The sequence below is a fragment of the Podarcis raffonei genome, chromosome 16 (assembly GCF_027172205.1).
Source record: "Podarcis raffonei isolate rPodRaf1 chromosome 16, rPodRaf1.pri, whole genome shotgun sequence".
In the NCBI taxonomy this organism is placed as follows: Eukaryota; Metazoa; Chordata; class Lepidosauria; order Squamata; family Lacertidae; genus Podarcis; species Podarcis raffonei.
The window spans coordinates 19,849,491-19,871,693 of NC_070617.1; the positions used below are offsets into that span (position 1 = coordinate 19,849,491).

The following is a 22,203-nucleotide window of genomic DNA, read 5'->3' on the forward strand; positions in this document are numbered from 1 at the left end:
TTGATACCCATCATATGCCTCTGCCTAAGTCACACACCCTCCTGAGCCGTACCTCTCACCAGCCTGGCAATAATGCCTCCTTGAATTCAGATTATGACTCTTGCTTGTCTGGATGGAAAGGGATGTATGATCCTGTGTGTGTGTGTGTGTGTGTGAGTGTGAGTGTGTGTGTGTGGACCCAGTTGGAATCGTTTCCAAAAGATTGGGACCCCGAAGCATACAAATCCTGAGGTCTTTATACCTGAGCAAATCACAGATCATGAGACAGTCATGAGACAGCGAAGAATAACCAATTAGTGTGCATATGCCACGCTCCTAGCCTTGCACAGAGTTCACTCCCTAACTTCTGCTTTCCATTGTCTGCACAAATGATGCGCAGTCTGACCTTTTCCCCAGTTCGGACAGAACAAGGAAATGAGACTCAGGGAATCTCCTGGCCTTACCTCCCCCAAGTTTTGTGGTTTGGCCCTTCCTGTTCTGTGGACTATTTTAGCCTGCATTTGAGGGGGATTTTGTACCAGTGTCTCTGATTCATGTCTCCCCCTTTCCTTCAGGGTACGGGATGTTACTAGGTGAAAGGTCGGTTCTGGACTTGCAGTTTGCAGTTAGCTTAGGCAAAGCTTTCCTTTGATTCAAAATGGATTATAAAATTCACTGTAAGCCCTGCTATATGTGAGCATATATGAATATATTGATTACTGATAACTGATTATATGAATAGCATAAGGGTAGCATAAGAGTGGCCCCCCTTTTCTTGCTTTATAGGAACTAGCTTATTATACAAGGTTAAAATTTCCATTCATCACTCTGCTGACTTTTGCCCCTGGCCCAGCCTGTCACAAGCATGCAACCCTCAGGCTAAAACAGGTCCCCCACCCCTGCCTAATAGAGTCATAATGGATTCCAAAAGAAGAATCCCCCGCAGAGTTTACCTTCCAGTTGGTTCTTAAAACCTGCTCCTTCTCCCGGCATTCCCGGAGGGTCCTTTTCCAGAAAGGAGAATCAGATATTTGACTGTTGGGCAGGTAACCTTCTTTTTGGCACAACCGGAACCAAAGGAGCTGGTCTTCTGCAAGGACCTTCCAGGGCTTGCTAACCTAAAAGCAGCAAGACAGGTATCAGCTCCAGACAGTACGTTTGTTGAAAGCTGGCAGCATCTTCATGCATGGAGTTAAAAGTGAAGTTTGGCTGTGCTGTGTTATAATGGTCTCTCTTCCCCACCTGAGACGGGAGAGTTGCTGTCATGCTCAGATCCTGCCTACAGGTTTCCTATAGGCATCTGGTTTGCCACTGTGAGAACAGGATGCTGGACTAGGAGGGCCACTGGCCTGATCCAGCAGGCTCTTCTTATGTTCTTAGAAAGCAGACTCAAGGATTATTACAAATAAGTCATACACTGTTCCACAGTCAATTGGAAGAATGGAAGAGACAGGTAAATACAAACTGGTTTACTGGCAGTTTCAAATTAATAAGCAGCTTCCTTACAGGTTCTGGGCTGACTTGTTGCTCCCTCCCAAACCAAAAGTTTTTTACTGAAACTACAAATGAGAATATGCTGCAGGCGAGGGATAGTCAGGCGCACTTAACTCCTGCATACTCAGTAAAACAAGGGGATACAGCTGCAAACACATCCAGCAAGTGTCACTCCTTATGTGAGCTTGTCTAATAAAGCAACGCACCACCATCTTTTGGTACCAATGTGCAAGGTCATTTATTGGAAATCCTTCCAAAGCACATCAAATCAAATCTTTATTGATCATGACCAGAATTAAAGAAGCAAAATAAGAAGTGTATGGAACATGTTGTCCAGATGGGTCTAGTAGCGTTGAAAACAATAAATAAAAGTAGCACAGAGTAACAAGGGCACCAACATCTTAAAAGTTGTAGTCATGTCACAAACTCCAAAGAGGAGAATTACAAAGTGTCTGGGGTCAGTTCTTGGTGGGTTTTGCTTGGCAACACTGAGAGTGATAGATGCACCTGATCGTCCTGGCAGATTTAATAAAAGTGGTTCAATAAAGATTTTGGGTAGATCTTGACCCTTCCAACGCCTATTCATTGCAGCTCTTGATGCTACTGGAAAACGAACTTGCTCTCCTTTCCCTCCAATTCCGATTCTTTTTCTACCCTGACCATCAGACCTAAGCCAGTGGGGTAGGGACCCTCCAGGGAGGCAGAGCAGCAACATTACTGCAGTAGAACTATACAGTGTAAAATTAATTCCCAAATGCATGTTTGGGCTAAAGGTGGGTCACCGGTCTGAAAAGGTTGAGGACTCTTGACTTAAAAGTACAATTAGAGCATAAAGATTATGACAGCGCAAAAAAGGAGGGAAAGGGAGGGGACGCACAAAACCCAATCTAAAACAATTCATTGGCTCCTCAAAACCTGGGTGAAGAAATGCATCCTGCCCAATGGTTGAAATAAGTAAAATGATGGGTCGACTTCCGGGTTAGCGCCAGCGATAATGGCGGATTCCCTCTGATCTCCGAGGGACCAGCTCCGCGGGATCGGGTCTGACCGCTGCGGCGAAGCGGGGACCCATTCAAAAATCACAGGCGGGTGAAGCCTGTGAGCGTGGGACTCAGCGGGCACCTTTAGCGCCCCCCCAAACTGCAAAGGGACCCTCTTTTTGGGCTCCGGAGCAAAGCGGGGAGAGCGGTGCGGTGCTGTGAGTGACTTCTTCTTCCGCGGAGCGAAGCTGCACAGCCGTTATCGGAGAGTGCTGACTTTTTCCTGGACAATTTGGCTGCAAGAAACAACTACCCGTGAGTAGGATTAAATTGGATTATAAAGGAAAGGAAATTAGTAAATTCGGTACCGAAACGGGGGAAGAATAAACAGGAAGTCTGCCTCCCGTTTCTTGTATACGGAACAAAGCAAAGAGACTGTGAGCTAGAACTTTGAAAGCAACTTTTAAAAGGGTTAAAATCCGAATGTCAGACAGAAGATTTTCCCTCCGGATTGCAGGAGAGGAGGGGGAAAGATCTGAACTTTTATTTCCTGTAAAGAAAGTGGGGAAAGGAAGTTAAAATCCACTGCTTAGACCCTGGGAACGGACTGCCTTGATAATGAATGCCGTATTGTGAAAGGCACTATTGGCAATAGATTGCTTTTGACAGCTAACTCTGCAAAAGAGATACAGTGTTTCTGGCTGACTTCTCCTGGTTTTAGAGTAACCTCAAAATAGTTGGAATTGATACAGTCGTCTTTTTTGATGAACTGGGGGACTTATAAAAGTTACTTTTAAAAGTTATAAGTTTGACTGTAACTGTGTCCCCCTAGAGGAAGTTGGACATTGTTGCAAAAACAACTGAGCCAGGGAATTTTCCACTTCATAACAAAGCCCAGCTGTGGGAGCAACCTTGGACTTATCTGGAGTGGTATGGCAGACGGGAAAGAAAAGTTAGAGTCGACTCAAGAGAAAATATTGAGGTCTGGCAGAATTCGCGCAGACATTGGGTCACAAAGAAGAGCATCAGCATCTGGGGCCTCTGGGGTATCTGGACCATCAGGGGCTGCACCTGCACAAGCGAAGTCAAAAGGAATGTCGTCTGAGGAGGTTTTAGCTTTGGCATTAGGGAAAATTAATGAGTCATTGGAAAATTTAACCAGGCAAGTAGCTGAAACAAACATACAGGTGGCTGAAACAAATAAACAAGTAGCCGAAGCATCAGCAAAAATCGACCAAAATACTACAAGCATAAATAACTTGGGACAGCAGGTGAATACCAATACACAGGCTATTGAGAAATTGCTTCAAGAATCTACTCAGATTCGAAAGACTGCTGAGGAAGCAAAAAGAGATAGCAACTGCCACTGAAGAGAAGATACCACTGATACACAGACGACTGGATGACCACGGTTTGATGCTCTCCATGGTGGAATTGAAGGAGAAACAAACCAATTTGAGGATCAGAGCTGTACCTGAACTTGAGAAGGACAATTTGGCCGATTTTCTTACTAAGGAATTTACAGAGTTTTGGCAACTAGACTCGGGAAAGGAAGAATTCAAGATAGTAAGTGCATTCAGGCTTGGAAGAGGAGGAAAGAAGAATAAAGTGAGAGACTGCCTCATTACTTTTCGAACTAAAGAGGAGAGAGACAAAATCTTGAATTTGCACTACCAAAAGACCTTGGAAATTTATTAGTCAAGTGTTGAGATATTTAAGGACATTCCGAAACATCTTTTGGACCTTAGGTTCAACTACGCAGATCTGGTCGCTTTGTTGAGAAGTAACAGAATCCTTTTCAGGTGGGAATTCCCTCAAGGCTTGTCCTTTAAATACAAAGGAAGGAAGATAAAAATAAGATCACTGGACGACAAAGATAGATTTCTGAGAGACCGTGGAGAAGACTTACAGAAAGAAGCGGAAATTGGGAAAGAGCCAAGAGCACGGGAAAGTGGAATGCTAGATATAGCAAACTTATCTTTTGGATTACCTGGTTTAGAGAAAGTGACGCCACCGACAGAACAAGAACAGATACTTGGTGCTGTTGGAGGAAAAACAAAGTAACTACACTATGGCTTTGCAACTATTAAGCTGGAATTGTAATGGACTAAATTCCCCCCAGAAAAGGAAAAATGTTTTTCATTTATTGAAAAAGGAACAATTGGACTTGATTTGTCTACAGGAAACACATGTGATTAGGCTACATAGAAAAGTGCTGATTAATAAAAGATTGGGACAAGAGTTTATTTCATCTGATAAAGTTAAAAAAAGAGGAGTAGTGATCTATGCAAAGGAGAGATTATCACCGAAATTTATTTTTAAAGATGACCAAGGAAGATATGTGGCAATTGAAATTCAAATTCAAGGAGAAAAATTCTTGATAGTGGGAATTTATGCACCAAATGAGGGGAAATCTGAATTCTTCAAAAAGTTGCATGAGACTTTAATGGACTATATGGACTATAATTTGATCTTGATGGGAGACATGAATGCAGTAGTATCAACAAACATGGACAAGGCACAAAGACAGGTGGTCACCAAGGATGGTAGACTACCGAAAACCTTTTTTGAGATGACAGACAATCTGGACCTAGTTGATATTTGGAGAATAAAGAATCCCCTGGCTAGAGAGGGACTTTCTTTTCTGAAGCCAAAATGACATGGACCAGAATCGACCAAATATGGGTAACTAGAGGAACAGCTCCAAAGATAAAGAAGGTGGAAATCTGTCCAAGAACTTGCTCTGACCACAATCCTGTGAAGATGGAGATGAAACTGATTTCCACTGGTTCTTTTAGATGGAGGATGAATGACACTTTATTCAGAGATGAAAACGTGATTAAGAAGGCCCAAAAAACTATGAGAGACTATTTTGAGATAAATATGAACACCAACGTTGAAAAAAGAGTTATCTGGGACGCAAGTAAAGCCGTTATGAGAGGGTTCTTGATACAACAGAATGCAATAAAGAAGAGAAGCCAAAATGAGAAGAAAGACAAAATTTTGGAAAAAATAAAAGAAAGTGAGAAGAAATTGAGAGCAAAACCAAAGTTGCAAGAGATCCTGAGAGAAATAAAGTTATACCAAGTACAATATATGAAAATGATGAACCAGGAAATAGAATGGAAAATTAAACAAATGAGACAAAAGACATTTGAATCAGCTAACAAATGTGGAAAGTTGTTAGCTTGGCAAATGAAAAAAAGACAAAAATTAAATACTATTACAAATTTAGAAGTGGAAGGAAGGAACATACAGAACCCAGCTGAGATTAAAAAATGTTTCCAGAGGTACTTCAAACAATTATATACACAAGGGCCACAGAAAGAAGTTGACATAGATCGATTTTTGAAGATAAATGGATTACAAAAAATTCCTCAAGAAAGTAAATTAATGTTGAACTGTAAAATATCTGAACAGGAAATAGAAGATGCCATTCAGAACATGCAATTGGGCAAATCTCCAGGACCAGATGGACTGACTTCAAGATATTACAGAACTTTAAAAGAGTGGTTAGTACAACCTTTAAAGGAAGTCTGTAATGAAATATTGGAAGGGGAAAAGGTGCCAGAATCGTGGAAAGAAACATATATTACACTTATACCGAAAACAGAAACTGAAAAAACTCAGCTCAAGAACTACCGCCCCATATCATTACTCAATGTGGATTACAAAATCTTTGCAGATATTTTGGCCAAGAGATTAAAAAAAGTATTGATGGAAGAGATTCATAAAGACCAAGCAGGCTTTCTTCCGAGTAGACATTTGTCTGATAATTTGAGGAATATAATTAACATTTTGGGAAAGTTAGAAGTGAATATTAATACCAAAGCAGTTTTAATATTTGTGGACGCGGAGAAAGCCTTTGACAACATCTCTTGGAGTTTTATGAAGAAGAATCTACAGGGGATGGGGGTGGGAGAAGGATTTGGAAATGGTATAAGTGCAATTTACTCTGAACAAAAGGCAAAGCTAATTGTTAATAATGAGGTGACGGAGGAATTTAAGATAGAGAAAGGGACACGACAAGGTTGCCCAATTTCCCCATTGCTTTTTATATCAGTCCTGGAGGTTTTGTTGAACATGATTAGAAGGGACCAGTTGGTTAAAGGTATACAACTCGGAGCTAAACAGTATAAATTGAGAGCATTTGCAGATGATTTAGTACTGACACTACAGGAGCCAGAATCTAGTACCAAAAGAGTTTTGGAACTGATTCAAGACTTTGGTCAGGTTGCAGGATTTAAATTGAATAAACTAAAAACAAAGGTTCTAGGGAAAAATTTAACAGAGAATGAAAGAGAGAGGTTTCAGAATGAGACAGGTTTAACAGTGGTTAAGAAAGTGAAATACCTGGGGATTAATATGACAGCCAAAAATGTGAATTTATTTAAAGATAATTATGAAAAAAGTTGGGCGGAAGTGAAAAAAGACTTAGAAATTTGGTCAAATTTGAAGCTTTCACTGCTAGGCCGTATTGCTGCGATAAAGAGGAATGTATTGCCAAGAATGTTATTTTTGTTTCAAACATTGCAAATTTTGGACAAAATGGATTGTTTCAAGAAGTGGCAGAGAGATATTTCTAGATTTGTCTGGCAGGGCAAGAAACCCAGAATAAACTTTAAAATTTTAACGGATGCAAAGGAAAGAGGTGGATTTGCCCTGCCAGACCTTAAACTGTATTATGAATCAGCAGCTTTCTGCTGGTTGAAAGAATGGCTACTCCTTGAGAACACAGACATTTTGGATTTGGAAGGCTTTAACAATGTATTTGGTTGGCATGCATATTTGTGGTATGATAAGGTCAAAGCACATAAAGCATTTAAAAATCATATTGTCAGGAAAGCACTATTTAATGTCTGGATAAGATATAAAGATTTACTTGAAAGTAAAACCCAAAGGTGGCTGTCACCAATGGAAGCAAAGGCTTTGAAAAGACTCAATATGGAGGCCAAATGGCCGAAATATTGGGAAATTTTGGAACAAGCAGGAGACAAATTGAAATTGCAGAGTTATGAAAAACTAAAGAATAAAGTGCGAGATTGCCTTCATTATTATCAAATAATGGAGGCATATAATCAGGACAAAAAAATTGGATTCCAGGTGGAAAAATCAAAATTGGAAACAGAACTGTTAGAGCCCAAAACTAAGATTTTGTCAAGGATGTATAACTTGCTGTTGAAATGGAATACACAGGATGAAACGGTGAAATCTGCTATGATTAAGTGGGCACAAGATGTTGGACATAATATTATGTTTGCTGACTGGGAACAGTTATGGACCACAGGTATGAAGTTTACGGCATGCAATGCCTTAAGAGAGAATATCATGAAAATGATATACAGGTGGTACATGACCCCAGTCAAGCTGGCAAAAATTTATCATTTGCCCGATAACAAATGTTGGAAATGTAAAGAAACAGAAGGTACATTCTTTCACCTTTGGTGGACGTGCCCAAGGATTAAGGTTTTCTGGGAGATGATATATAATGAAATGAAAAAGGTATTTAAATATACCTTCCTGAAGAAACCAGAGGCCTTTCTCCTGGGCATTGTTGGCCAATTGGTGCCAAAGAAGGATAGAACTTTCTTTATGTATGCTACGACAGCAGCAAGAATACTTATCGCAAAGTATTGGAAGACCCAAGATTTACCCACCTTGGAAGAATGGCAGATGAAGGTGATGGACTATATGGAATTGGCAGAAATGACCGGCAGAATCCGAGACCAGGGAGAAGAGTCGGTGGAAGAAGATTGGAAGAAATTTAAAGACTACTTACAGAAATATTGTAAAATTAATGAATGTTAGAATGATGTTGGATGAAAAGTTATGTGGTTTTTAGCTATAATGCTATAAGGAGTATGAAAAAATTGGACTATTAATAGATAAAAATCTAATGTTACATTATTTTAAGATTAAAGATTAGGATAAGTAAAGAGGGGAAGGATTTGCTGAACTAACAAATTAAACTGGAATACAAAAAGGGAGGTTTGAGGAGGTCCGGGAATTAGGCAAATGAAAGAATGTGATGGAAGGATGGAATTATTTTTTACTTGTATTCTTTCTTTTTTCTTTTTTCATTTTGTAAAACTCTAATATCTTTAAAAAAAATGAAATAAGTAAAATGATGGTGCCAGAGACACCTCCAAAGCGACAGAGTTCAATAAACAGGATACCAACACAGAGAAGGCCCTGCTATGTGTCACCTAAGAACAGTACCCCACCCAACCTTAACATTCAGGCAGGTCTATATAGAAGGCAGCATAAGGTCCCTTTGTACCTCTCTGCTGTTATTCCCCCAGAATAAACCTTCACATAGGCTTATCGGCCACTTTAGTTAAATTGCAGCTCAGTGCCTGCTCTCTCTCTGAGACATGCCATATGCTGCAGAGCAGGGGTCAGCAACCTTTTTCAGCAGGGGGCCGGTCCACTGTCCCTCAGACCTTGTGGGGGGCTGGACTGTATAATAAACGAATTCCTATGCCCCACAAATAACCCAGAGATGCATTTTAAATAAAAGGACGCATTCTACTCCTGTAAAAACACGCATATTCCCAGACTGTCCGCGGGCCGGATTTAGAAGGCGATTGGGCCGGATCTGGCCCCCGGACCTTAGTTTGCCTACCCATGCTGTAGAGATATGAAAAACACAAATGCTCCGCTGAATCAGACCGGGGGGCATTTAATCTAGGGACAGCTGGCGTGTTGCGCTCCAGGTCTTTCTGTACTACAGTTCCCATCAGCCTCAGCCAACACAGCCAAGGGTCAGAGATCATGGGAGCTGCACTCCAGAAATATCTGGATGGTGGCTACCCCAGGTTTAAGGAACATGATGCACACCTGGCAGAGAAGCAGAGAATAACTTCTCACTGGCTGCTCCTGTGCTTTGGAGTTCCTTTTCTGAGACAAGGCCTCATCTAACCCTCTCTGGAATCCTTCCAAAGAACAAGTAAATGTCTTTTTTTTAAAAAAAAACACAGATATGATTCAGACAGGCCTTTTGCCTGACAGGTTGATTTGTCTTATGGTTTTTCCACCATGTGTGTGTTTTTTTCTGTTTTAAATCACCCTCAGTTTTACTGCCATGTTTCTGCCCACTCTGGTTTTCAGGATGATAGAAAATTGCCTTTTACTTAAGATTCAGACTATGGGTCCATCAAGCTCAGCACTGTCAACACAGGCAGGCAGGGGCTCTCCAGGGTTTCAGACGAGGCTCCTTCCCAGCCCCACCTTGGAGATACTGGGGATTGAGCCTGGGGTCTTCTACATTCAAAGCAGATGTTCTGTCACTGAGCTACAGCCCTTCTCCATCAGCAGGAGAGATTAATGTGGGCCTGTTCCTGCTGCTCTGAGCCCCAAATACATGCAAAAGGCAACAAGAAATCTCACCGCAGAGAAGACTCGCTATCATGCTGCTACCCTCTCGACCTCTCGTAGAGGGAGCACATGAATAACAGCCTCAAATGATGATTGCAGGGTTCAGGTCGATTCGTATGGGGTCCTTGAGGTATTGGCATTCTGAGCCGTTTAAGGCTCTGTTCATGACACTAATCATAAAACTAAGTAAAGGGGGGGAAGCACTCCCAAAATCATGATGCAATCTCTCATGGAGAAAGCCAGATGTTGCAGGCCAGGGGGTCCCAAACCGTGGTCCATGAACTTCAATTTGGTGGGCTGTGCCATGTCTGCATTAAATACACTGGTTTTTAATTGCATTTTTAAAATTATGGCTTATATTCAAATATATTTCTTACATTGCATTTTACTGTTTGACAATCTGAATTCTGCAGAAGGCAAATTCTAACGCAATAAAATACAACAGAAAAAATAAAAACAGCAAGAAAGGTATGATTAAAAATTGCACGGCAACTAGCACAGCGCCTTACAATTGCTTTGACATGCAGAAAAATCACGAAGTGGGGCAAGCCAAGGAAATCTGCAATTTTCAGGTCTCCCACTGGGAGCAGGGATTTTTGGGAACCACTGTTTTAAGCTAAGCTCAGATTCCTTTGGGCGCTCAGAGGACATCTTAAGGCAGTGGTTGTAGAACCTGAAACTCCCCTTCTCAACCCTGACCTTTGGCCATGCTGGATTGAGCTGGTGGATGTTGGAATCTCACAGAAGAAGAGAAGAGTTTGGATTTGATATCCCGCTTTATCACTACCCTAAGGAGTCTCAAAGTGGCTAACAATCTCCTTTCCCCTCCTCCCCCACAACAAACACTCTGTGAGGTGAGTGGGGCTGAGAGACTTCAGAGAAGTGTGACTAGCCCAAGGTCACCCAGCAGCTGCATGTGGAGGAGCGGAGATGCGAACCCGGTTCCCCAGATTACGAGTCCACTGCTCTTAACCACTACACCACACTGGCTCCGATAGCAACCCCTGTCCTGGGGTGCTACTAGCTTTCAAGCGTGAGGGATGTATGCTTGTTGAGGTCACACTTGCCTTCTAGCTTGGGAAGGCTCAACTTTTCTGCACTTCCACTGTGCTGCCTTACGCTGTTTTGCTAGCCAGCTGACCTATGTCATTTCACTGCATTCTATCGCTTACTTTGCTTTGCTTGTTTAATTGTACTTTATTGTATACTTTGCTTTAAGGGTTCACCACTTTTGGGGGCCTTGTGGGGGCCAAGAAGCGGCCGATGAATAAATCCTCATCATCCAAGGTGGATAAATGGACCTCGTGCCCGTTCCGTATGCTTTTATGAGGTCACAGGATACATGGCAAGTGACGGGAGGGGCGCAGAACACTGGGGAGAAGACAGGAAGGAATGGTGGGCCACATGAGCTTCACTCCTCTAATTCAGTCTCAAAGGGGTGGCGACTCAAGGAATTCCCAGTCCCAAGTCCTATCAGGCAAGGTTCCAAAAGGCAGTATCACGGAGAGTTAGTTTCTTCCTCAATGGAGTTTCAACATGTGCATCGCGGTTCTCCCAGAAGCACCCTCTGAATAGCGGTGGTGATCATCTCCTTCTTTCCAGGATGGCCTGCTGCTCATCTGGGTGATACAAATGGCCATTCGGTCTCCACTCCCCTCAATGCAACTGCAGCCGACGCAGCACCCAGGACGACTAGGAATATCATGGATGCAACCCCCTGCCGGCGATGCTTTGTGGTGTATCGCTGAGTTAGAAGGGTTGATAGAAGCCATGTGGATCGTGTAGCATAGCCAGCTGCTGCTGATTGCTGAGGGCCGCCTCCACCCGCTGCTGCTCCCGCTCCACCCACCTCTCCGTGTCTTGGCGCGCGACGTCGAGGCTGTGGCGCAGCCGGCGCTGCTCGTGCTCCATCCGCCGATCCGCGCGCAGGTTGGCATTATCCTGATGGTCCTGCAACGAGTGCCGATGCAGCTCTTGCGCGGCGAACAGGCGGGAGTCCTTGGCCTCCAAGTGCTCCCAGTGCTGCGCCACCAGCTGCAATTGCCGCTGGCGTATCGCGTCCTCCTGAGCGGGGTCGCTCCTCCGGGAGCTCAGCCTCCGGCGGAATTCCTGCTGCCGCGCCAGCTCCTGCTGCCGCTGCTCCTCTTCCTGCGCCAGGCTTTGCTGCTGCTGCAACGCCCGCTGCTGCTGCTGCGACACCCGCCGCTGCTGCTCCAGCAGCCGCTGCTGCTCCCGCTCAAACTCCAGCCGCTGCCACTCCCGCTCCGCCCTCTCCACTTGCCGCCACTCCCGCAGCCGCTCGTCTTCCTGTTCCCGCAGTACCACAGCTTCCTCCTCCTCTGCTGCTTCTCCTGTGATGTAACTGCGCAACTGGGTGATGTAATTGCCAACAATGGTGATGAAATTGCCCATCGTTACATGCAAGAAGCACACAGTCTTCTCTTTGCAGAGTCGATTGTCCTAGTAGGTTTCCCTGCGCCCACCCATGGAGACTGATATCCAGCTGTAGCCTTCCCCTGGCAGGTTGAGCTTCAAGGCCCACAGAGATGGTAAGGATAGCTAACATGACTCAACAATAGGCCCATTGATCACTGGGACTTTGCCCACCATGTGCCTGGGCTGGATTGCTTCAGGCTTCAGCGGCTTCAGTGGTCCAGCTAGTTCAGCATGGCCAACGATGACCAGCAGCGGTTCTGAAGGGTTGCAGAAAGGGGACATTCCTAGTCCTTACTGGAGGTGATGAGGATTCAACCTGGGATCTTTAGCATCCAAACCAGGTGCTCAAACCAATGGGTTATGACCCTTTCTTGAATGACTGAATAGTCTTCAGAAAAAAAGGAAAGGGGAGAGTTATCTCTTCAGGGAAAACTTAAGAAATAGGAAAATTTATACCATGAATTCCTTTTCTCTGTGTGCCATAAGAAACCCCAAGACATCACAGCGGCTCTATGGCACCCCATAGCATAAATACAGAGATACCAAAAAAAACCCCAAACCACACTCTCCCAATGCTGCTCTCTAGACTAGGTCATGTAAGGAACAGGGTCCCCAAATTCCATCCCACGTAGTTGGTCCAGAAGGATATGGCAGTCAACAATATTAAATAGCCACAGAAAGCTTGAGAAGGACCAAGATCAGCCCTGCTTGTCCCATTAATAGAGGCCATTCCGGGCAGGGTGACCTAGACCAACTCCGTCCCATGGCCCGGACTAAAGTCAGATTTAAATGGCTCTAGATATTCCATATCATCCAAAAATGCCTACAGCTGTCTCAATCTTCACCACCACGTCTGCAATGCACTCAGAAGTTGGTGACAATGATCCCCCCCCCCGCTTTCTTGTTCTCTTTAAAATCAATGTCTTCTCACTGGCTCTCCGTCAAACCTACCTCACAGGGTTGTTTGGGGGACTGAATGAGGAGGTGGAAAGCCATGTACACCACCTTGAGTTCCTTGGAGAAAAATGTGGGATGTAAATGCAATAATTCTTTATTTTTATTATTATGAAGAGGAGGAGGAGGAAGGAGGAGAGGAAGAAAAATTAATAATAAGAATAATAATCCTGACATTGGCACACATGCAAAGACAGCTGCCAGGAGGAGTTAATGCTCTAGCAAAGGGAAAGAAAACTACCCAAGTTGATTGCTTCTTTATGTTGAGATTTTGCAGTTCCGCGCATGTTATAATTCTGGGAGTTGATGGAAATAGCTCTGTGCCCTCCAGGGAGAGAGAGCCTTCTCTACTAGGGATCTGGGCTCCTCTCAGGTGAGAGATGGGAGGAGTAAGAGATTGTCCAGAGTCCAGTACTGCTTCAGATATCAGGAATGCATCTTATGAGTGTACATTTGGCTGTGAACCTTTGCCTGTGGGTTGTAATATTCTTGAATATGAGTGGTTCACGTATGAGTGGCAAACAGAGGTGACGTTTGAGGTAGCGAATGGCTGCAGTGGTTGTGTGAAATGGATGGTGAGCAAGACTGGATGAATGATTTTATGTTGTGTTGTTTGGAACTATATAATTATACTGCCTTGTACTTTTCTCCAATTTTATTTGTTTTGTGTTATGGATTGGATATGGTATGAGTATTTTGCTATGCAAATCACTTGACTTTAAAAAAATAAAAATACTCATAGTGTGCATAAACCACTCTGAGGTCTTTCAGGCAGTAAAGCAGTCTATAAATGGAAGTAGCAATAAATCATATTAAACTCTTCTCTGCTCTCCATTTTAGCTAAAGCAAGCATCTGCTGACATTGGTGAGGCTTCCGAACAAGAGAGAGAAGTAAACACAATGAAGCTTTGCCAGCCTCAAAGTGAGGATGGGGTGGGGAAGGAAGGAAGGAAGCAAGGAAGGAAGACAGGTAAGGAAGAGAGGGGTGGGAAAACAAAAGCCAAGGCTTGCCAACGTAGAAAGCATTTGTAGCACCACTGCCAAATCTAAGTTAAAACATTGCTTTAGAAAACACAGACGCTCCTAAGTGGATTCTCGGGTTCCAAGAGGTCCTTTTAACACTCATGGAGGGGGAAAAGCATAACAAAAATATTATCCCACTGTGATTTTAATCAGATTACTTGTAGCCCCACTAGGCTTATAAACCTGGGTTTTTCCAAGGAGGGGCCCTAGGACCAGGCACCCCCATTAATGCACCAGGAACTGGCACTGCCAAGCCTAGTAAAAGCTTCGCTGAGCGAGGCACAGCTGCAAGAAACCGCTAATAAAAAGCATCTCGAGCCTCCTGCTTTACAAGCGCTGCTCCCATTTAAAGCCCAGACAAACACACACAGCATTTGGCTCCAGCTCAAACTTCCTAGCTCAGCTTGAGTTAAGGGTACAGGTGAGCAACTGGATGCCAAAAGATTTTTTTAAAAAGAAAAAGGAAAAAAGACTTCCCCCCACTACCTAAAAGAGATAGGAAGAGAGAAAGAAATTTCGCCCTTGATTTTATTGATACGGAGGCCTGTCTGCTGAAAGCTAAGCTGAGCCACTCAAAAGCATCTTATTAATATAAAAATAAATCAATTTGTGAGCAGTGTTAGAAACTGATATATGAAAGCTAGGAGCTAAATGGCAGCTGAAACCTAGGTTATGGGCGCAACAAGGGAATGTCTAGTTGCACTTTTTTATAACAAGAAAACAAAGCTGAAAAGCAATGAACTGCAGCTAAAATCTTATGTTCATTCTTCACATGGTCTAGTCCTTCCCCTGCCCACCTCCCTAATATTCTTAAGAGGGTCTCTTCTCCAGACTTCAGAGAGGAGCTGAAAGTGGGGGGCAGAAAAAGGTTCTCCTTTCCTTCCACTCTGCAGTTTTAATCTGAAATCTTAGGTGCAGTACTGTGCCTAGAGCTCATAAACTGCTCGCGCAAATGAAATTCCCTGTTTCAAAATGTGCCTACAACAATGGGAGTTTCAAACACTGTCAGTGAGTTATTTCCCAGGTTTCCACCGAATCTTACCAGCAGAATATCCAAGAGCTAAATACAAATATGCAAGAAATTTGTGTTATATAATCTCACATATATAGCTATTTTAGTGATTAACTGAATCCTAAAAGGGAACCAGAGCAAGCTTGAGTGGAGTGCCATTTAATGCTTTTATATTTTCATGAGGAAGAGCTACAGCTCAGTGACAGAGCATCTCCTTCACATGCACGAGGTCCCAGGTTCAATCCTCAGCATCTGGGAGAGTCGCTGCCAGTCAGTGTAGACAATACTGAGCTAGATTGAACAATATCCTAACTTGGTATAAACCATTTCGACAGTCTAACCCAGTGGACAAATTCTCTGTGACCAAGTTGTATACAATAGTTTGCTTCTGATCACTGAAAATGATTCATTGGGTCAAAACATGTCTGGTCCTTGACATATTTCATTATCATCTGCTGGTCATATTAGGACTTTGACCTGAGTAGACAAATCAATTTGTTGCCATAGTTTAGTAATTTTGTCAACATTCTAATCTTTTAACATTAAAGTTAAATTAATTAAATTTAAATTTCCTTTTCCTATTTTATTTAGAAGGATCCAGGTCTTTTGTTCTTACCCAACTTCAAACATTTTTTTCCGAGTTCGCATCGCTCATGACGCCAGCCCACACTAACCAATGCAACTTCACTGACTCTCAAACTGCTCTGCCGCCCATAAGAATCACAATAATGGTAATAACAAACGCTAAGAGAACAACAGCTGTGAAAAGCAGCATGGCATTCCATTCAACAGAAGAGGTCTTCCATCATTCAGCCAAAAAAATAAAATCAAAAGCACCGGGAGGAAAATGAAAACGGTCTTTATTTTTTATGGCTTTGCTTTTTACTTGATCGCTTTAGAAGCTGACTAAAAGCTTTGGCCATCCATCTTGTTCCAAAAGCCTTGTAAAGCGCACAGAACTCAGCTGCTCAGCTGCCTCCTAAATATCCTGGGACTGCTTCTCAAGAATGGCTTCAGAAGCCCACCATTTGCTTAATGTCAAGAAGAGAGCATAATAAAAGCAGCTCCTAATATATATTTTTTTAAGTGGGAGAAAAGAGTCAAGGCCAGTTTACTGCACCAAGCAATTGGCCTGGACAACTTTGGGGTACAATTTCAGTGTAAAATCTCCATCGCAGGAGTTACAACAGAGTGATTTGAAAGAAAGGAATGACCTGGCGCAACAAAACCCTTACGCTATAAACTTCTATTGCCTGCTTAGAAGTCCCCAATGCGAACTGCTCAATCCTTTCCATTTCTTCTGCTCGGGAGTTTCTTTGCAGTGAAAGCATACCACTCTGAGTTAAAAACGGGTGAAAATCTTCCAATAAAAAACCCAGATGATTTCCTGATCAGAAGAGGATGTTAATGCAAGCCAGGGTGAGGGAGCTTTTCAGCACTCCCTCGTTGGCAACCCTTCAGGGAAACATGACAGAGGCGGGGAGGGTCAGAAGCAAAAATGGCTGGAGCGGCAGATGGGACTTTTACCTCTGTACATTGGGCTACATTTCAGCTGTGCAGAAGTCAGAGGTTTCTATACCACCCACATACACTGACCCTTTGATGAGCTTATAAAGTAGTCATCGATCCCAACTCAAATTCTTAAAAAACGCCAAAGTCAAGAAATACCTGTATACAATCTTTTTTTAAGCAATAAAGCAGCAAGGTTTGAGAACATTGTTGTATTACGGAAACTTCTGACTAAGTATAGAGTAAGGCTGGGCGATATCTGGCTTTCAACAGCACAATAGATCACCAGCTAAACATTGCAACATACCGATATATCACAATGTCTGAAATAAAGATGGAACTATGTAGAGGCGAGGTTCCGAACTTTTTGAAAAACTATGCATTGTAAAACTTATTTCCCACTCCTAAGCCTTCCAAGTATGTTTCCGAGCACAATTCCTAGTGTTGGTGCTGACTTTTAAATCCCAGTATATCTGAAGGAGCATTTCCACCCCAATCACTTAGCCCAGACATGAGGTCTTCTGCTGATTCCCTCACTGCGAGAAGCAAAATTACAGGGAACCAGGCAGAGGGCCTTCTCGGTAGTGGTGCTCGCCCTGTGGAACACCCTCCCATCAGATGTCATGGAGATAAAGAATTACACAACTTTTAGAAGACATCTGAAGGCAGCCCTGTATCAAGAGGTTTTTAATGCTTGATGGAAACCCAGCCAGATGGGCAGTGCATAAATAATAAAACTATTATTATTATTATTATTATATTATTATTATTATTATTATTATTATTACTGACGCACACACAACCAGCCAGGTCTTTATGCATCCCCAGCAGAGACCCATCACTCCTAAGAGGTCAATATTGACCGCTTTGGGGAACCTGTTAAATGTTTTATGTCGATATTTTATCACTTTCTAAAGAGTGTTCCTGAAATTTCTTTTCTCTAGCCTCTCAATTCTTTTTGTAACTTAGCACCTCTTCCCATCAATATCTGGTTCACTTTGGTCTCAAAAGTTTCTTCCCCCCACCCCACAGCCAATCCTGGGAGCTGCACGTAGCTCAGGAAGCGGTCATGAAGCAGTCAAGGTGTCAGTGGCTGGGAGATGGGGGCTGTCAAAGTGTTAATTACTGCCAGAGTGCTCCAGCTTCCCTGCAAGACAGAGAGATGCGGCCGCTCTCTGCTCAGACATGATGGAGGACTAGATTTGAAATTGCAATAATAAATAAATAATAGTGCAGAGCATTATTACCACTCAGTTCGGCACAACCCACTGATCCCAATGGCATTTACTTCCAAGTAGTACATTCAGAAAGGAAGCGAGAAGCACCAGTAAACCTGGCAAAGACTTACTTGAGCACATCTCCCCAGTTCCGTCCTGCCGAGGAACTGAAATATTTTTAACGCCAGTTCATAAGGCAGCTGAACGTCGAAGAAGGGAACTTCGTTTATTTCATTCTGAAAAGTAGTCAGAAGAAGTGGGAGACAGGAGTTAAAATAAAATACTGTATTGCTATTTATTCCACATCCTAGAAGGAACAGGAAAGAGACACAAGTCGCTGATCTGCTTTTTTTGCATGTACGAGCCCACAGACTTCATTCTGCTAAAGAATCTTATAAAGAATTGGCATAGAATAGGAGCCCTTAACTTTTGGGGACCCAGGGGGTGTGGGCACAGGAAAGTACCTATTTTGCAGAAGGAAAACTGGCAAGGCACAGAGCCCGCAACCATCCCAAACACAGGAACATGCATAGAGTTGTAACCAATGCTAATCAGAGCAGACTTATTGAAAATAACTGGCCTAAGATAGCCTCGACTAAGGCACACACCAAAACAAAACAGTCAAAAAAAGCAGACAACAGCAACATGAACAAGCACTAATAAAAAACTGTGCAAATTCTCAAACAGTGTCAAAAAAACCTCATAAAAAAAGAAAAAAATGGGAGGGGCAAGGAAGCTCAGCAGCCACCAGAAGGGTGTCTAAGAGCATGCGGTGCCCCCAGGTATACAAGCTGCCTTATACCATCTGTACCCAATGCCAGCCCTACTCAGAATGGACCCACTGATGTTAATGGACATGACAAAGGTCTATTCATTTCAATGGTTCTACTCTGAGTAGAACTAATTTGGATACAATCCTGTATGTCCCTCTAGCTCAACAGCTCTGCCTGGAAGCAGCTCTTTTCCACCCCTTGCTACCAATCCTTTTACTTGGGGATTGAACAAGGTTTGAAGCCTATTTGTTCCAAACCCATTTATCAGTGCCGCAGGCCTAGTCGTCCTCTTATATACCTGCTGGGATTGACAAAGCTGCCTCTGATTGGTTATCATTTAACTCTCATCTCAAATAATTTGCATCGCACGTCATGTGCATGGAAGTTGCCGAACCAATTAACCAACTAGAAGGATTACTGTTAATAGAACCAGTTTTCCTATACTGTAACTTGATATTTCTGAATATGGTAATGCTAAGAAGACAGAGGTTGTGTGTGTGTGTGTGTGTGTGTGTGAACAAAGTTTGCTCAGCTCCGTATTTAGTGAGCATCCAGACAAGATCACTCTTCTGGCACAAAATTATTGTTCAGCTCCATACATGAAATGGAAGGACAAGTGTGCAGAGAAACAGGCTACCTCTCCTTTGGCCCTTAGACCTGATTCAAAAGAGAGCCCAGGAAGGCAGAAGAAAATGTCTACTCAAAATGGCTCATCTTAGGCTGCCTCTACCAAACACACATCCTGCCTCAGAGAAGGCCGTTAGATGAAGCATCCTATTCCTTCAATTTGAGGGAAGAAATCCTTAAAGTAATGCACAATTATTTCTTCACCTTTACAGACTGTTTTGAGTACGAAATAACCCATCATCAAAAAGCATAGAGCACATTAAAAGAAAAAGATCCCCTTGCAAAACTAGCTGTAGCTTTTATTAGGAATCCAAAAGACAAACATTGCCATCCGCTCCTTGGAGACACACATTTACACACCAGTGCGCTAATGGAGCTCTGGTTCACTAAATGGATTAATTTACTGCCATCAGAAATTTAATCTGTGCTTTTAAAACAAAAACAAAAAAACAAACCAAAACAACGTAATTAACCAGAAGAGAGAGGAACAAGCTTCTTCTAACCTTTGTGTTAACTGAAAGTTTTTAAGATTAGCAAGCCAGACAGAGATGCAGGAAGAAGTTTTAAATTTCTTGTTGCATACCGTAGCAATGGACACTGTGCTGAAGGGCTGTATATAAGGGTTGCATCCAACAAAATAGTTGTGTGTGTGTGGCTCAACTTTTGAGTGCAATTGAACTTCCTGTCTCTACACACACACCCATCCCCAAATCTTCTCTGCAGGAATGGGGGGGGGCTCACAAAACGTTGGAGAGGTCCACTGCACTCATGTAAGTCATTTCACATGCACACTGGTTTAGTTGGAAAGAACCCTAAATCTTTAAGTAACATAAATCCAACCACCACACTGTACTTTACAACATTGTAAAGTCAGCCTAAGGCCAGCTGAGGGGCAGTTAGAAGCAGTGTAAGGGCTACTCCACTATCAGCAACAACACCCCTCGTGTCAATTGAAGCGTGCAGCCACACTATTCCACGGACTGGGCGGAGGATGGTGTGTACACAAATCCACGGGATTCTAAGCAGGGTTCCCTTGCGGACCTAAAACCACAACAGCCCTAGGGCTGGCATAGCATTTACATGGAGTATTTACACTGGAGTCAATGGCAAGGGACGGGGACAGCAGAAGAGCCACCTCTCCTACCTACAGCCTCAACTTGCTGCAGAATCTCCCATCACCACAACCACACAATTGTTCTCTTAAGCTAGGTGTAGGGAACCTACGACTCTCCAGGTGTTGTTGAACGACAACTCCCATCAGCCCTAGCAAGCATGGCCAATGGTCAGGGGTTATGGGAGTTGTACTTCAGAGGCATCTGGAGGGCCACAGGTTCCCCACCCCTATCTTATGCAGTGTACTTGTTTTCGTTTCTTCTTCCACCTCCAGTAAGAGAAAAGCCGCTACAGGCTAAGACAAGACTGTGCAGGGAAGGGACCTTTTGCATGCAATGCACATGCTCTACCACTGAGCTATGATGCTTCCCCACAAGACTCATAGAACTGTGAAGTTGGAAGGGACCCTGAGGATCATCTAGTCCAACCCCCTGCAATGCAGGAATCTCAATACACAGACCCCATCCAATTTGAAACCATACCAGACCCTGCTTAGCTTTGCAAATGTGCTGGCAGTTTTATTGCTGCATCCCTCCCTCTTAGAGGCGTCTATTTATCCAGACCATTGGTCTACCCATTGGCTCTTTCTGGGGCTGATGGAGTCCAAAACTTCTAGAGGGCACCACATTGGGGAAGGCCACTCCATGTTGACAGGCAGCAGCAGGACAGAGACCTTCCCAGCATCACGTCCGAGGCCCCTTGCATACTAGGTATGGGCTCTGTCACCCTGTTTTGGTGACCTATAGGAACATAGGAAGCTAACTTATCCCATGTCAGACCACTGATTCCCCCCCCCCCAAGCTCAGTAATGTCTACATCGGCAGCTGCTCCCCAGGATTTCAGAGGAGGACTCTTTCCCAGCCCTACCTGGGGATGCTGGGGGCTGAACAGAGGACTTTCTGCTTGAGAGGCAGGTGCTATACCACCGATCTACAGCCATTCACCATACCAGGTTGGTATGTTGCATCCATCTAGCCCAATATTGGCTGGTATTGCCAACATTGGCTGGCAGCCGCTCTCTAGGATATCAGACGGGTGGGGGACATTCTAAGATCTTCCTGCAGATGCCCGGGGGTTGGTTAGAAAGTGGTACAGTTAAAGTTGCAGGTTTGATCCCTGTACGGGACAGCTGCAAGGGGTTGGACTAGATCAGTGGTTCCCAACCTTTTTTTGGCCATGCCCCACCTAAGCATCTCTAAAAACCTGTGACATATAATTCTTATTATTCAAAAAGAGAACTATTTACCTGGAGGAAGCCTAAAGGGTCATTCACTGTTAATTAAAATATGGGTTAAAATACGGGTTTAAATATCTGTTTTTTCTTTTTCTTTTACGTTTTATTGCAATTTTAATGGTGTTAGCTGCCCTAAGCCCGGTTCTGGCCAGGGAGGGCAGGGTATAATTTTTTTTAAAAAAAATATTATTTATTAATAACTCATTCTCAAATTGTCACCCTTAAAAATAAAACTGCCCCACGTTGGGAACCACGGGACTAGATGGTCCTCAGAATCCCTTCCAAACCCTATGATTCTATGACCCTCTGCATGTAAAACCTTCTGGTGGTTCCCTCACTGAGAGAAGTGAGGTTACAGGGAACCAGGCCAAGGGCCTTCTTGGTAGTGGCGCCCACTCTGTGGAATGCCCTCCCATCAGATGTCAAAGAAATAAACAACGATCTGACTTTTAGAAGACATCTGATGGCAGTCCTG

At 43.4% G+C, this 22,203-nt stretch overlaps 1 protein-coding gene across 5 annotated transcripts in view; it reads right to left on the bottom strand.

Annotated features, from left to right (window-relative positions):
* FBXW8 (F-box and WD repeat domain containing 8) overlaps nt 1-22,203 on the bottom strand; it is a 67,056-nt gene that overhangs the window by 44,180 nt on the left and 673 nt on the right. For 3 of the 5 annotated variants that reach the window (XM_053368140.1, XM_053368137.1, XM_053368141.1), the window contains exons 2-3: nt 18,113-18,217; nt 933-1,097 (exon numbers count right to left, since the gene is read on the bottom strand). In XM_053368140.1, the coding sequence (XP_053224115.1) occupies nt 933-1,097; nt 18,113-18,217 (270 nt within the window). The remainder of the gene's footprint in view (nt 1-932; nt 1,098-18,112; nt 18,218-22,203) is intronic. The other 2 variants (XM_053368138.1, XM_053368139.1) reach the window with 2 other exon arrangements.